At 42.2% G+C, this 13,899-nt stretch overlaps 1 protein-coding gene across 1 annotated transcript; it reads left to right on the top strand.

Annotated features, from left to right (window-relative positions):
* The first annotated feature begins 213 nt into the window (after window positions 1-213).
* chsy3 (chondroitin sulfate synthase 3) lies at window positions 214-7,281 on the top strand. The gene is made up of 3 exons (XM_076079973.1): window positions 214-790; window positions 2,575-2,858; window positions 5,442-7,281. Exons 1-3 carry the CDS (start codon window positions 214-216, stop codon window positions 6,984-6,986), a joined length of 2,406 nt encoding a protein of 801 aa, XP_075936088.1. The 3' UTR covers window positions 6,987-7,281.
* Window positions 7,282-13,899: the final 6,618 nt, after the last annotated feature.

Genomic DNA, 13,899 nt, shown 5'->3' on the forward strand with positions numbered 1-13,899 from the left:
GTTATGGGACGGGCGAGCCTTGAGGATGGGGCGGACTACTCAGAGTGGGATATGTGTTTATTCACATGAGTTATGCTTTCATAAGGTGGAAAGTGTGTTTTTCCACAGCTGCTGATGTCCATACACGTCAGCACCCCCCAGACAACGGTAGCATTCATACATTTATTACTCTCTATTCACCGCAGAGCTAAACTCTCCGTGGGATAAGTGGCCATGGCTGTGAAATCAAGAAGACCGTGGACGACCGTGATTTTCGGCGTCTTTCTCGGATTCACCGTGTCCTCTTGGCTCATCGTGCCTCAGGTTCTGGAGAGTAAAGGGAAGAAATCTCCCGTGTGTTCGTACTACAGCGAGTCCTCCGTCGGTAAAGGTCCCGCCATCCTCGGGAACACCGCGGCTATCAAAGACCGGGACAGCCCGCAGATCAGTCAGGAGGAGGACGGGGTATCCGGTACCGGGAACAGCAGCGGAAATACCGGGAGACCCACGAGCAGACCGAAGCGTTTCCTCTATGTCGGCGTGATGACAGCGAAGAAATATGTGAGGTCTCGCGCCGTGGCTGCGTACAAGACCTGGGTGGGCTCCATACCCGGGAAGGTGGAGTTCTTTTCCAGCGCTGGGTCCGGCGCCGTCCACGTGCCCGTCCCCCTTCCGGTGGTCTCGCTGGCGGATGTGGACGACTCGTACCCGCCTCAGAAGAAGTCATTCATGATGCTGAAGTACATCCACGACCACTACCTGGATAAATACGAGTGGTTCATGCGCGCGGATGATGACGCTTATATAAGAGGTGATTATTCTGGGAGTGAAGCTCGCGGTTCAAGTGTGTGTGTGTGTGTGTGTGTGTGTGTGTGTGTGTGTGTGTGTGAGGTACAGGGACCCCCATAGTCCAAATGTAAACATGGTTTCATACATATTCATGAGGAGATATTATGTTGCGTGTAGTCAAATATGAACCACAGTGTTTTGAAAAAATCCATACATTTACATTTAACACTCACCATAAACCCTGACCAAAAAGCTGAACCTCATTTAAAGTGATTCTACACATTAGTTATCTGAAAGCACGACTCATATTCTTGACACACAAATCCCCCAAACACACACAATAAAAAGGCAAAACTCCAAATACAATCTCGTGAAAAAGGAAACTGCGTTCATAAAAATGACATGTCTCCTCAAAATGGTATTGTTCAAGTGACTTGTGTTAAAACAAAAGGTGAACATTACCACCCAAACCCTCCGTTGTACACTTCCATCACAGTTTACAGACTTCCACGTTGGTAGTTGCAGTGATGTTTTGGGTGCAGTTGCCTGACCGATCACATGACTGCTGGTGTCTCTTGACCCATCAGACTTCTTTTTAATAAGAGGGGTCAGAGGATAGAGGCTGTCCTATGATTTACATCATTTGTGAGACAAACTGGTGATATTGTGCTTAATTAATAAAATTGGCTTTATTTTATTTTATTATTATTTATTTTTGTCAAGGATCTATTAATGCTGGGACAACATTCCATTAACGTCTCTGTTGTTTAATTTGACCACATGTGTCTGTTGATTTCCTGATTTGTTCTGTTTTTGTCACGATCAGGCTTTGCCCTGTGTGTTCTGTGTCTTTGTTTCTTTCTGTAGCTCCTCACTCACCTAATCAGTTCATTCAGTGCACCTGCCAGTCACACTCAGCTCATTACTCTCACCTGCTCACTCTGCCTCCTTCACTATTTAAACCCCTGCCGCGCACACACACCCACTGCCAGATCATTGTTTGTTTTCCGACCTACCCGCCCGTTTTGCTCGTCCTATTCCCGGTTTTCCAGTCTGCCTGTTCTGCCTTTTCCTGCCGGATTTTCCCCCTCGTCTTTTGTCTTGTCCCTGGATTCCCTGTTTGTTTTTGGTTATCATTAAAACCTTTTTTCACTATACTTGACTGTCTGCGTTTGAGTCCTCACCATGCCCCGTGACAGTTTTGTTCAATAAAATTGATTGATTTCACTAATAGTACTGAAATAAGACCCAAGATTTCACAAAGCTAAACCATTCCTTAACCTAAAACAGGTTATTTAATAACATTACCATTAGCTATAGAAGTATGCAGGTTTACTGGTCTCCTTTGTTCATGTGATTAAGGTGAGACTGAAGATGTAGTCAAATCACATTTTATTGCTCATTATATGATGATTCATGATGCTACTCATTTTTAATAAAATGACCTTCATTTTGCTGATTAGCTCTTCCGGATGAGTGATTATAAGACACTTGAGCTGTGTGTTAGGAAGGGAACCTTTTGTGTGGCTGACGTGTTTGTAGAGACAAAGTTATCCAAGTTATGTTCAAGTGGACATTTTGTCTTATAATTCCACGTTGGCTGGGAACTTATATGTGCATGACACAAACAATAAATGTATAATATATCATTATTTTGTTAGTTTTATGTTTTTTTCAATTTTTTGCAATTTTTAAAACTAACGATGGATTTGTTGCGTTGGTACTTGCATTATGAGATGAATAGCCCAGTATGACGGTATTAAAAAAAAAAGCACATCTAATTCCTTCAACTTCGCCTTCTGCCAGGTGAGAAGCTGGAGTTGTTCCTGCGGTCGCTGAACAGCAGCAAGCCTCTGTATCTGGGCCAGACGGGCCTGGGCATGGCCGAGGAGCTGGGCCGACTGGCCCTCGAGCCCGGAGAGAACTTCTGCATGGGGGGCCCTGGGATGATCTTCAGCAGAGAGGTTCTACGCAGGATGGTCCCTCACATCGGTACCTGTCTGAGGGAGATGTACACCACCCACGAGGACGTGGAGGTGGGACGCTGTGTACGACGCTTTGGAGGAACACAGTGTGTGTGGTCCTATGAGGTATGGGTTGAGTCTGCCTTCATGTTCTTTCAGGTTCCTATAGGAAAGGGGGGGTTAGATCAGTTCTGCTGGAATTCAGGTGTTAATTCTGGTGCACTTTTCAGGTATATAATAGTATAAATTCCAATGAAAGGATTTCCATACAGATTTAGTGAGTCTTCAAGCAAACACCTATTTGGTGATAGACGATCATGGCAAAGCCAGTCCACTTTCAGGGCGCTTATGGGAACATTGTTCAGTTGTATTGTCTGTGGAGTTGTTTATGTGGACAAGGAAAAATATTCGTTTTCTAAACTGTCTCAAAAATATTCTGTGAAATAAGGTGAATTGTTGGGTCATCAGGCTGCTGTCGTACCCACTGCTCCTAAATGCTGTTTGGTTAAATGCAAAGGTGAAATTTCATGTATGCATGTGACGATTAAAATAAAAGACGTTTAAGTTAAGTTAAAGTACATGAGCCACTGTGAGAATGAAACAAGCCTTCTGTTTAGTTTCAAGTTGCTTGAGCTTTTTTTCAGCATATTGAATAGAAGTTTGCAGCACATTGATGATGAATGTGGAAACACATACCAGTGGTTGTACTTTACTAGTTTTAATGACTGTACACAGCACTTCTTATCCTTATTTTGTATCTGCATATCAGCGTGGACCAATCAGGTCACACTACAAAATGACATCAATCAAGTATCATAGTCACATCATGGCACCATAGGCCTATAAGTGCTGGGCAAGTTAACGCGTTACTATCGCATTAACGCACTAATCAATTAACGCCGACAATTATTTTATCGCGCGTTAATGCAGTTTTTAAAAACATTATTTTTAGTTTGAACGTTTGTTGCTTACTGGCTCTGAATACACATACAGACATACCATGGGTCACAGCAGGGGCGGAATGTTGAGATGGGCGTCATCACGCATCTCAACCAATGAGAGCATTTGGGGTGGGCGCTGCGGCGTGATAGCCTATCATCGTTGAGATGCTCCCCTGTCATCACTGACGTCGAATCAGGAAATAAATACTGTAGCCGTCTCTGTTCACCCAGAGCTCTACGATACCTCATATTAGTGGAGACCGGACCAAACTATGTGTATAAATGTTTGTGTACAAACCATAATATGGTACAAACAATGAATAGACGCTGCCGTATTTACGCCTATGTGACGTTATGTTGAGTGTTGATGGAGCTGCTACAATGTTAGCTTAGCCTAGCACCGATCGATCCAGACTCCATTGAGAAAACAAGTATTTTCAAAGTTATTTGCTTGTCGTCTTGTGGAGAGAACGAACAGAACATGAATTCAGACTTTTTACAAATCGACATCATTACGTAGTTATTTCGGAGTCCCTTTTTGTCTGTTTATTGCAGTTAAATCACAGCCAAATCAGTTTATTTTGTGTTCATACAGCTGTAGTAAACAGCCGACGTGTGGCTTGCTAGACTCAGTGAATACAGCTAGATAAAATCCACGGAGCTCCTCTGGATGATGTTATGAACCCAGACAAGGTGGCGTTTAGTTTCCTGACATCTGGGACTTCCACAACACGTACTAAGCAGTCTAATCTGGGGAAGATTTTCGATTCAATTATAGTACCGGTAGCTTAAATTATTCATAGAATATTATTTCAACACACATTGCTTTTTTGTTGTGTTGATTTCATAAAATATATATAATATACAAGAAATATTTTAACTGCTACTGTGTAAAGGGAATACTGCTGTTAAAAAGCACCTTATTTGCAAACCAAATGTTATTGCACTTTTGTTCATATAGCAGTACTTTTAAAATAAAAGTGCGCAATACACTACTTTAGAATTCATTATTGAATTTTGTGCATAACAATACGATTAATCGCAGAAAAATCATGTGATTAATCATGATTAAAAATGTTAATCATTGCCCAGCACTAATATATATATAGGGCCTGGATTCAAGTGAGGAAGACAGTGTGCTGGATCAGTTCTGTATTTTTGACCATAGCCAGTGTGCGGGGCCTCCGAGACCCCTTGATTGACACTTGAGACCCCCTGAAAGCCTCAACAGCAAAATTCCGGGGGGTCTCTAAAACCACAAGAGATTTATTTGTCACCTACAATTGTCACTAAAATGTCTTTCAAAAGCTTACTAATGCCCAGCAACTGCAACCGGATATGAATCCGTTGGATTTTACATGTTGTAAACTACATGTAAGCAAAATCATGAATAACAACAATAGATTTGAAAACAAGATATGTTTTTTATGTAGAGGAAGACAAAATCAGTGCCACATTAAATATACATACATTTGAACCTAGATTACCTTTTTACTGTTTCATCCTTCTTTACGTCTCCGTCATTTTGTTTCTTAATTTGTTAATTGATCGATATAGTTGATTGATGTTTGATTTTTATGCGATTCACCCCTCATATGGCCTGCACTCTTAAATGCATCTTCCTCTTTTTTGATGGTGCTGCCTAGTAGATGTTTCAAGTTCAGTTGAATACCATCTGTAGCTCAGTGTGGTAGAATGGTTTGACAGTGTCGTTTGTACTGGTACCAGGTTCGTGCTCTTATCAAGGATGTTGCAACTCTCTCCACAGATGCAGCAGCTCTTCTATGAGAACTACCAACACAACAAGAAAGGCTTCATTGAGGAACTTCACAGTAGCAAGATCCACAATGCCATTACGCTTCACCCCAACAAGAAGCCCGCCTACCAGTACCGGCTCCACAACTTCTTGCTGAGCCGTGAGATCTCCAGGCTTTGTTACCGCACCATCCTGCTCCACCGCCAAGGCCTGGTTATGAGTTACCTCAGTGACACAGAAGTCCTGTGGGAGGACCAGCAGCTGGGGTCCCCACCTTCCTACATGCGCTACAAGCCCACTGAGAGAAATTATGTCATCGAGTGGGATTTCCTGACTGGCCGCCATATTTATTCTGCTGCTGAGAACAAAGTAGCCAGGCAAAGCCTTGGGAACTCACTTCGGACTGCGCTCGAAGGCATCATTCTCCAGGTGATGGAGATGATTAACGAGAATTCGAAAACTCGTGGTCGTGTAATTGACTTTAAAGAGATTCAGTATGGCTACTACAGGGTGGATCCAATGCATGGTGCAGAATACATCATAGACTTACTGCTTCTGTACAAGAAACATAAGGGACGCAAAATAACAGTGCCTGTGAGGCGGCACGCTTACCTTCAGCAGTCCTTCAGCCGACCCTTCTTTACCGAAACTGACGAGCTAGATGTGGCTGAACTTGTGGCTGCCATCAACTCTGAATCCCAATCCCTTTCTTTCCTGTCCAACTCTCTGAAGTTCTTGTCACCTTTCCAAGTCTACGAATCAAACAGGGAACTGTGGGAGCAGAGCCAGAGGAAGGTCAACATCCTTGTCCCATTATCCGGTCGCTATGACACCTTTGTCCGCTTTATGGAGAACTTTGAGAAGGTGTGTTTGATACCCAAACAAAATGTTAAGCTCTCCATCATTCTGGTGGAAAATGGGAGCGATCAGAACCAAGGCAAACACAGTCAGTTAATCAGAGACTACTACAGGAAGTATCCCAAAGCTGACCTGTCCCTAATCCCCATGACAGGCAACTTCTCACGAGGACTGGCTCTTGAGCTGGGCTCCTCGCAGCTTGATAATGACTCCCTACTCTTCTTTTGCGATGTTGATCTCATCTTTAGTGGTGATGCCTTGCAACGCTGCAGAGACAATGCTGTCCAAGAGAGACAAGTCTATTTCCCAGTTGTCTTTAGTCAGTACAACCCCAAAATAGTGTACTCTGAGAAGGCCCCGAGAGAAAACAAATTTGTGCTGACCAAGAAAAGTGGTTTCTGGCGAGATTACGGATTCGGAATCACCTGTGTATTCAAGGGTGATTTACTAAAAGCTGGAGGTTTTGACACCTCAATCTTAGGTTGGGGACTGGAAGACGTAGACTTGTTCACAAAAGTTATTAACTCTGGTTTAAAAGTGTTGCGCAGTCAGGAACCAGGACTTGTCCACGTCTATCATCCCGTCCAATGTAACACAAGTCTCGAGCAGAGGCAACACAAAATGTGCCTCGGGTCGAGAGCAAGTACGTTTGCATCGACAATGCAGTTAGCAGAGCTGTGGCTGGAGAAACACATATAGGCGGGGTACAACAGAACTTCATCCTGACACTCCGGCCCTACGGAACCCTCAGTACAAGTTTACCTCAGTTCTGCTTGTATGCAGACAGCGATGGATTGTGTGTGTGTGCGTGTGTGAGTGTGTGTGTGTTGTAGTGTGACTGTGGATCAGAGGTCTTAGGCTGTAATATTTGACCCGGAGAGAACCCTGAAAGCAGTAGACCCAACACCGAAGGAATCCAGAGAAAATAGTACACAAACAGAACAGAGTCTAGGATTACAGCCTGTGCAAAACAAGTGTCTGCTACCTTATCTAGTTCTAGACCACTGACTAAATACAAATTGGCTGTTGGTTGGTACATTGGACATTATACAGAGTTATTCATGTGTAATTTGCTGTGACAATGATGCAAATATCGAGCTTTGGGACCTTTATTGCAGTTCCTTCGGGTGTGGGTTAGAGGTAGCTAACTCAACAACAAAAAATAATATATATATATATATATATATATATATATATATATATATATATTTATAATAATATATGATATATGTATAAGTGTTGCTGGTTTCAGTACCCGACACCACCTGCAACGCAGTTAACCTGTAAATTGAATACTCTGCTCTTCCCGAGTGAAGTGATTGTGGAATGTGGATGGCTGCTGTGCCATAAGCAGCATTGTCTGCTGCTTTACACAATCGGTATGTGTGTGTGTGTGTGTGTGTGTGTGTGTGTGTGTGTGTGTGTGTGTGTGTGTGTGTGTGTGTGTGAGAGAGAGAGTGACCTGGCCAACTTCAGTGCACCACCTTGAATCTACTTCAAAGCTAAGGTAATCTTGAGAAACTAGCAACAGTCTGCCAGATTTGACAAATTATCCAACCAAAACACACAGCCCAGTAGCTAGCAGCACTAGCTCCAAAAATTAGTCAATCTAGAAAGAAAGACGCCAAGTCGACAAAACACTGACAGCCCACCCCTTCAGGCCTCCCTCCAAAAACACTCACCCAAAATGATCATAATCAACCTAAACAACAAACATGGCTATTGTCGGTACTGTTGTGGAATATTTCTTATGACTAGTCGGGAGAAGAAAGTGAAGGTTTTCAATCAATGTAAAAATAAACAGAGTTTTGATGAACGATCAAGGTTTGTAAAGTCAATTTATTTGCTTGCAAGCAAAGAGAACAGTCTCACAGACACATTGCAGTGATCTGTAAGAGTGGGCTGCCTAAACAGTCACAATGCATGGACATTTATGCTCAGACAGCTTCCTGTTATCTGCTTAGCTAACAAGAATACACAAAGAACACAATAAAAGGCAGGTCATCCTTCGAGCCTTAGTATACTTCATTTAAGACAGTCAGGAAGGCGCTTTATCTCCTGTTTGCTCCCTTTGTTCACAGTTTGCCTTACAATAAACTGTTTAAACACACAGCAGATGCTTCCTTTGAAGCCACTGTGACATTGTTAAAATGACTATTGAAGAGACAGAATAGACATTCTTTACCCTCACACATCATATATGCATGCAAAGGTTTACGCTTTTACAACTTCAGATAATGCGTCATAAAGGAAGTTAAAAGTATTTCAAACAGGATCTCTGTTAGTCAAGGCCTCTCTGTGTCTCTGTCTTACGAAGAAGAAAGAAACAGTGCACAAGATAACAGATAACAAGACACCTGGATACTAAACTAATTAAAGTCATCTACTGAAACTACAGTTTGGTGTCTGCACTTTTAGGACTTACATTCTTTAAACCTTCACATGAGACTATGACATATTTTCCCATTACAGTACTCACAGCTGTTATGCTTGCAGGTTTTGGAAGACTCCTGTGAAGAGTAATAAGTGCACGGGAAGAATACATGCAGGCGGGCAGTCATTACATTAAGGTCGAATGCAATGATTGGATGGGCTGCGACAGCCATAACCGGATTATTTCCTTTTTTTTGTCAGAGCATTTCATTGATTGATTGCTGTCAGGATGTAACGAGAATTCAACAAAATATCAGAAATGTTTTTGAAGATTACCAACCCTAGCTTTAATCTCCAGGTGAACCTTTTAGACATTCCCTCCTGCAGGCCTGAATCCGAGGCTGTTTGGTTACTGCTCCTGCCAAGATGATTCCTGGTGTACTATTATATTAATATTATTAAGCTTTTTGTTTAGCAATTTCTCTACTTTCCACTCTCAAGTCTAGTTGTTTTCTCTCTGACCTATACTAGCCATCATTTGTTTACTTTATTTAACTAGTGCAGTGCCCGTTCAGAACATACCTGTTCAGAACGAGCTGAATGCACTGCCCTTGGTCCTTCTCGAGAATCGCTCATACGAACAACTTCACACTCAACAGTGCGCTTCCTTGGGTCCTGAGCAGTACCATAGACTGTATATAAGTAGTGGACGTAGTCCTCGTGACGTCACCCATTGGTTTGTGGACAAATGTTTTGAAGCCTTGATTTTGGTGATTTTGCCGTCACCATCTTGGCTTTTTTGCAAGCGATGAACAGAAGTTATCATATTTGGAATGTGGAGGAGTGACGTAGAGACGGCGTATACGTCTCTGGTAGCGGCAATAACCTGTCAATCACAGTAGCCCCGCCCTAAAGCATACCCTGCTTTATGGTCTGTTTGACTCTAAATGGACCAGAATTTACTAAATGAACATCATGCTGTATTGAAGAAGACTTGAAACTAGAGATTCAGACCATAAACTCATGTTTACAATGTTTACTGAGGTAATAAATCAAGAGAGAAGTAGAGTCATTTTCTCATAGACTTCTATACAACCAGAGGAGTCGCCCCCTGCTGGTCAGTAGAGAGAATGCAGGTTTTAAGACACTTCCGCATCGGCTTCACTCGGCAGATCCGGAGATTGCTGCCTGAGCAGTACATCTGCCATGGCATAGGCCCAAACCCAATACATCCATTGCCCCTACCACTTAGCCTACCCCTCCGTTTAGCTCATTAACGTGTAGGGGTAGGGTGTCCAGATTCTTCTTGTGATAGAGGGCTCGTGTGAAGCAAATTAGCTAGTATGCTGTTGTCTCTAGCTAACGTCACAGCGTTGTGTTAAGGCTGATCTGTACATGACAGTACAGCATTCAACATATTTCCATGTTGCATTCCCCCGTTGAAGTAAACACTTGAATGCAGGGCTTCACTGTGCGGTATTAACAGTCTTAACTTTAGAAACATTTTTGATGGCGATCAAGTTGGATGCTTGGACATCAAATCTCAAACTATGAATGTGTTAAGTCACATGGGGAAAAGATCTTGGAACACACTATTCACAAGCAGCACAGTCATGGTACTCCATAGCCCGAGACATGCTGACATGCCTAGATTTAATTTAGAATAGAATAGAATAACTGGACTCCATCACGAATGTCAATGTTGGGTCTTACGGATGGTAACTGTTGGAGATGCAACCAAAGACAGGGGCGTGTTGGTCCACATACTATATGAATGCAAAATGGTACATGACTGCTGGTCAGCTTTTGTCAGATGTATTAACAGCATACTGGAAACTGTTTGAGGGTCAAGCATTAGGCATATTGGGTGTCTTACCAATGGAGGCTAACCTGCCCTCACAATTGTGTTCTTGGGTGAAACTTGCTCTCATAACGGAAAGCAGAAACTTCGGTGAAAGCAGATTAGTTGCTTGCTTTGTCATAACCACTGCAGATATAAAGTAGAGCACGGATTTAATGAGTGGCGATATTTTGCTCGCGGTAGAGTTACGTTAGTGTGAGTAGAAATGGCAGAGTGGCACTGTTCCTGTGTAGGCTATCTGCTAGCATTAGCAGGCTATATCCAGGATCCATTACCAAAAGTGAACTGCCCTGAAGCTCCGCCCCCGCTTGTGTATTCAAAGTCTATTCATATTGAATGTGTCGCTTCCATAGGGTCCTCAGCCATACACCCGCAAAGTGTGAAGTAAATTGGATAAGCAGTTCTCGAGATATGCAAAGAACAGACAAATTCCTTTATAATAACTTCATAGTGAGATGCCAAACCATGGCGGCTCAGCAGCTCTATGCTGTCCTCCTGACAGGACTGTATCCTTCCATTAATCGTAAATGCTGAAATCCCATTTCTGAAACTTTACTCGTTTGAAAAGTTTTACCTGACCCACTAAGCACTGATTTGCAGGTCAAAAGGTGTATATTTTAGTCCTTATTTAGGACCATCGCATTGAAAGATGTGAAATGCTGTTGAAGAAACAGTTAAATGTAACCTAAATGCAACAAAATGTTGAGTATTCTATCAATTGACCCCAGTTGTATAGACATCTAGGTGTTTTATGAGTGCTTACTGGGGAGCCACTGGACAGACTGAGGAACAACATTTGACTACACAGAGGAGCATTCGAGCTAATGTGCTTTACTCCCAGGTGTGTGGGATGATTCTTTTAATAAGGCCTTTATGTTGACAGGGACGGTGCCACGTTGAGTGCCAACTGGTTGACTCCACCACTGCTCACTAATGATGTCATAAACATCCGTTTAAAGCCATAGAAAGAAGAATGCAGACGTTTGCACAAAACAATTTATATTAGAAAATCTTCTGCATTGACCAACATGGGCAGCATAGCTGCCTCCAGGCCAAAATGCAATCTAAAATACTAGAAGACATGGCTCAAGGAAAAAGTGTTTAAAGGTGGGGCGAGACGCCATGAACTTTACAAATGAGGTCTCTCTTTCACGGTTGTTCTCACAGTTGTTCACTGAGCGTCGAGTTGCAAAGTTCCAAAAATGATTGGACACAGCCCTTCCTGGGCACACTCAGACAACATAATGAAGCTTCAGTCAAGACAGCATTTCTATTTTTCATTTGCTGAATTATGATGCAACATGTTTGGCTTTTCTCTGGTCATATCAGTTTCAATCCAAATTTTTGACGGTCCTGACACCTTTTTCAGACTGAATGGAATCGTTGCAGATCACGGTGTTTGAGCAGGGTCAGTTCCTCTGATGGTACATTCAGAGAGCCATAATGTGTTTTTCTTTCATTCAGTTCTACACCATCGTGCTACGCAAAGGTTTTCTCATTCATTACTTAGTGGTTTCTCCTGGACTTCAATTCATTATTACTGTATTAGCTCATTATTAGTTATTATGACGTTTACAGTACTGCCTCAGGACCACAGGTGACCACCCACTGCATTGCAGCCTTTTGCTTTTACGAATATGGTGCCCACTGCCGATTGTGTGTTTAGTAAAAAGGAATCATCTGGCAAATAATATTTGGAACAAACTGGCAAAAACAGCTTTGAATTAGCCTCGTTCCTATGGAAGGGTATCGCTGCCCCTGTGACTGAATGTTGCTTGGATACTGAATGTACAGAAACTCTTCTTGCTGTAACATTCATCATGACAAACTGAGCGGATCATTTTATTTTTGCTGTTTTCAGACCTCTGACTTGTTGTACTTTATTTATTCAGCAATACAAAAACATGAATAATAAAGTGAAAAATGCCAGTTGAGTGTGATCATCAGGCTGTATTTAAGTGGTAGTTGGTGAGCAAAGCTCACATTTACAGCTAAATATATTGGTAATTATGTAATCTGAATATTTATAAATATATTTTATGAGGAAAAGAAAGAATTAAAAGCTCTACAGATTCACGGCACGAGAATCCATAAACATTTTCTGTATCACATTTCTATGGAAACACATTGCAGAAAAGATTCTATCTCATAATTACACAAAAACTATCTCCAGCTATAATGAAAAGTTAGTTTTCTCATAATTATGAGGTACTAAGCCATAATTACAAGTTTGTTTGTTTTTTCCTTTGGTGAATGCAATGCACTTCTACAAATGTTACGACTCGTATACATATATTCTGTCAGGAGTATGTTTATGCTTTCCTTACCCACATATCTGCCAGCAATAACAATTGCTTTTAATAAATGTTTGTACACAGATGCTGAACTCGTTTTCATTTTGTACAAGAAGCTGAATTGGTGTTTTTGTAAGATACACGCACGCTGGAGCAGAAGACCATTCTTCACAATTTCAGAGTAATAACTTTCATTCAAAATATCTTTAAGATTCTTTAATAAACCTACATCTTCAGCTAAGCCACTCTGTGCACACAACACTAAAATCAACTAGAAGATTTTGCAAGAAATGTTGACAGTGTGGCTGCTACTGCCCGAAGACGTTGCAATATATATACGTCAATATCACCAGTAGTAAGATCTCATATCATATCATTGAGATTCATTTGAGATATCGCTTCTCTCATTTCTGCATTTTAGATTCATACTCTTGTATTGAATATTGTATTTGTGATGGACAGTCATGAACTTGAGAGCAGCTCAAGGTCCCCAGTCCTGTTTATCAGAGCATCAGTGTTACGTTCCCCGTTTGGTATCTAAGGGATGCAGGGAGTAACGGTGTAAATTTCCCGGGGAAAGAGAGAATGAGCAATGATGACGTTTTAACAAAAGGAGTATTTATTGCATACATGGCTAGCTGCTTGCACGGCAGCAAAAGAAAACTACTTTCTTATAGAAAGAAAGCGACACTATAAAGACAACAGCCCACACGGCTGGAACAAAGATGCCAATGGTCCACCACTACGCGTTGCCCAAGGGTTGTCAGCTCCACACCGACTCACACGCACAGCTTCACTACTGTGGTCTGCCCAAGAGGTTGTCCTCCAGGAGCTCCTCTCCTCTTATCCACCGCTAATTGCGATTGAACGCAGCCGCGTCCAATCAGCCGCTGCAGCTGGCATCCGGGACAGAGGGTGGCACCCGAGAAGACACTGAGGGAGAACAGAGGGAGAGCACAAACACAACACGCCACGTAACACTCCCTCCCATAAAACCAAACGTCCGTTTGGCCACAACCAACCCCCACCAGACATTCATTCACATTATAACATAAACCAACACACAAGACAACACACAGAAGGA

This window comes from Anarhichas minor, unplaced genomic scaffold (genome assembly GCF_050575085.1).
Source record: "Anarhichas minor isolate MPS153535 unplaced genomic scaffold, ASM5057508v1 ptg000073l, whole genome shotgun sequence".
Taxonomy (NCBI): domain Eukaryota; kingdom Metazoa; phylum Chordata; class Actinopteri; order Perciformes; family Anarhichadidae; genus Anarhichas; species Anarhichas minor.